The sequence below is a fragment of the Benincasa hispida genome, chromosome 3 (genome assembly GCF_009727055.1).
Source record: "Benincasa hispida cultivar B227 chromosome 3, ASM972705v1, whole genome shotgun sequence".
NCBI classification, from domain to species: Eukaryota; Viridiplantae; Streptophyta; class Magnoliopsida; order Cucurbitales; family Cucurbitaceae; genus Benincasa; species Benincasa hispida.
The window spans coordinates 6,736,202-6,738,967 of record NC_052351.1 but is presented as its reverse complement, the minus strand read 5'-3'; the positions used below and the strand labels follow the sequence as shown (position 1 = coordinate 6,738,967).

General features: G+C 37.1%; 1 protein-coding gene across 1 annotated transcript; it reads left to right on the top strand.

Moving 5' to 3' along the window:
* Window positions 1-449: 449 nt before the first annotated feature.
* Window positions 450-2,428, top strand: LOC120072679 (GDSL esterase/lipase At1g28570-like). Its single transcript, XM_039025120.1, has 5 exons — window positions 450-881; window positions 963-1,208; window positions 1,294-1,442; window positions 1,513-1,783; window positions 1,889-2,428. The coding sequence occupies exons 1-5, from the start codon at window positions 611-613 to the stop codon at window positions 2,140-2,142; spliced, it is 1,191 nt and encodes a 396-aa protein (XP_038881048.1). The 5' UTR covers window positions 450-610; the 3' UTR covers window positions 2,143-2,428.
* The last annotated feature ends 338 nt before the right edge of the window (window positions 2,429-2,766 follow it).

Genomic DNA, 2,766 nt, shown 5'->3' with positions numbered 1-2,766 from the left:
TCCATGCGCTTCATATTCGCCTGGAGTTCGGTCCTAGAAATATAGCCATCCCCACCCCTCATGTCAATCCCATAAGCCTCCGTCTAATTCGAAATGATAAAAAATGCATATGTTGTTAGAAGCAACTCGAGTACACAATACATATAGTATACCATCTCATTACTTTATAGCGAGATTCGCGAGATTTCTCTTGTCGAGGGTTGAAGTTTCGGCCTATGTATTGTTTCCAAGTTTTTCTTTGTTCGTCGAGTTCTCAACGTTTGACCTCTAGAACATTAGTCGAGTTCTCAACATTCGACCTCTAGTCTCGAACTCCCAAAACAACAATATTTCTCTAATAAGTTTCAAAACAACAATATTTCTCTAATAAATTTTGAAAACAATAATATTAATATTAAAGGTCTATTATGACCTATACTATCACAACCACGAGTACAACGTACTGTTTAAGCACGACGAGATTCTCTACTTCTGACCCGTTTCTGGCCGTTTCCCTAATCCACACCGTACGACCTAAAGGAATCGCGGATTTCCCACTCGCAGCAGATCTTGTTCTTCCTCCACCCATTTTCATCGTTGAAAAGTAAATGGTGTAATCTTTCTCGAATCCATGGACTCATGGAGCTGTTTCAACGTAAATCGATGGTCGATGGTAATACTAATACTAATTAATCTGGGTTTAAGCTCAGTGGTTCCAGGCGTTTTGGGATGCTTTCCCTCCATCTTCAACTTTGGGGATTCGCTTTCGGATACTGGAAATCTCTTCCACACTTGTGCTTCTGACGATCCAAGCCGCTCTTGCTTTTCCCCTTACGGCGATACCTTCTTCCATCGTCCCACCGGCCGGTTTAGCGACGGCCGTCTCATTCTCGACTTCATTGGTCTCATTTCTTCTGATTTCTCTTCACCAGTTCAATTATATGTTCGATTTTTCTGATCTGGTTTTGCTTTTGGTTACACAGCCGAATCGTTAGGGCTTCCACTGTTACAGCCATATCTAGGAGTGGAAGGAAAGAGGAATATTAGCATTGAGGAATTTGGGAACGGACTAAATTTTGCAGTTGGTGGAGCAACCGCGCTCGATGCGTCGTTTCTTCGAGAGAAGGGGGTTTTTTTGGTACCCACAAATTACTCTCTCAAGGTTCAATTCCAATGGTTTAACGACACTTATTCATCGCTTTGCACTTCCTCTTCTGCTGCTACTGCAAGTACGTTCCCCCTTTCCCCTCCCTTTTTCACTCTGTTGGTAAAACAAAAGGTCTTTATTAATCAAAATTTGAATTCTATATATAGAATGCAGAGAAATCCTTAGTAGTTCGTTAGTTCTTGTGGGAGAAATAGGAGGCAATGATTACAATTATCTATTCTTTCAACGATATAGCTTGGAAGAAGTCAAGTTCTTTGTACCATTAGTGGTTCAAACAATTTCTTCAACAATCACAGTAAGACCCTATTCTTGAACTGTCATCTTGCTTTGACACGCTAAAGAAAACTAATACTAAATTATTGCAGGAGTTGATCAAGTTGGGTGCTAAGACTTTAATAGTTCCTGGGGACATTCCAATTGGGTGTAATCCATTATATCTCAAGATTTATGAAAATTCAGTTCGAAACTCTGAAAATGGTTGTTTGGATTGGCTGAACCAATTCTCTGAGTACCATAATAAACAACTTCAAGAAGAATTGGAACGAATTCGAGCTCGTCATCCTTATGTTCGTATCATGTATGCAGACTATTACAATTCTGCCATGCATTTCTTCAGTAATGCCTCAGAACATTTTGGTACGTACAATCTCAATTACAATTAGGAAAACTTTAACGTCTTGCAAGCTGCTTGATTTCTAAATTTGTGATTTGTTAATACTAAGTTATGAATGTGTAATGTAGGATTGACAAATACAATGGAGATTTGTTTGGGGCTTAAGAATGTTACTTTCAACGAACACATAAAACATGGAGTGCCATTTTTTACCTCGTGTGATGATCCTTCAAAGTATGTTAATTGGGATGGTTTGCACTTAACAGAAGCAGCTCATAAACTAATTGCCATGGATTTGCTACAAGGATCAAATACTAGTCCTCAGACTAAAGGCTTGTGCATTTCAAAAAATGTCGCAACTAAATTTCTTCGATTGGATTAAACTCCACTTTTGTTTTGGTTCTTGTCTTATGTCTGTATGTGAAGATCTAAGGTGTTACAAATTAGGTTAGTGCAAATTGGTTGAATTAGTCTTTATTCTTTATCTTCCAAGTCTGTTTCTGTTGTTAGAATCTTCAGCATTTGTTAGGAGTTTATTTAGCAAGTTTGTTATCCTTTTTCTTAGGAGCTTTTAGTTGTTTAGATGTTTTTGGGGTTTCTAATTATACTCTTCAATTTTACTGGATTTCATCAAAGGTTTCAAATAAAAGAAGATTTTTTTCTCCTCATTCTTAGTCTCAAATTTCAACCTTCCATTTCCTGTTTAACTAAGCTAAGAACAAATTAGCGTAATAACTAGGTTGACAGTTTGTTTGTAAACCCTTCACCCTATTTAGACTTATTTCAACATAATATAACTATATAAGTTGGTATGCCCTACATGTTTCATATATATATGTATACACACAATTTCTCAGGATATAGCAATTTCTTTGGAATTTATCAGTTCAAGTAGAAGACAATATACTTTGATGACGGAAAAGATAATTAGGTCAAATCCATGATCAAAGAAAGGAAGTTCCATCCAAAATGAGAGAGAACTTTCCAAGAATAATATTCTATAGTG

Bases quoted from the DNA above. Each gene is read 5' to 3' on its own strand.
- LOC120072679 (XM_039025120.1), top strand. From the start codon at position 611: ATGGACTCATGGAGCTGTTTCAACGTAAATCGATGGTCGATGGTAATA. The intron at 1,209-1,293 runs GTACGTTCCCCC...TTCTATATATAG, and splicing joins CTCTTCTGCTGCTACTGCAA to AATGCAGAGAAATCCTTAGT. The intron at 1,443-1,512 runs GTAAGACCCTAT...AAATTATTGCAG, and splicing joins CAATTTCTTCAACAATCACA to GAGTTGATCAAGTTGGGTGC.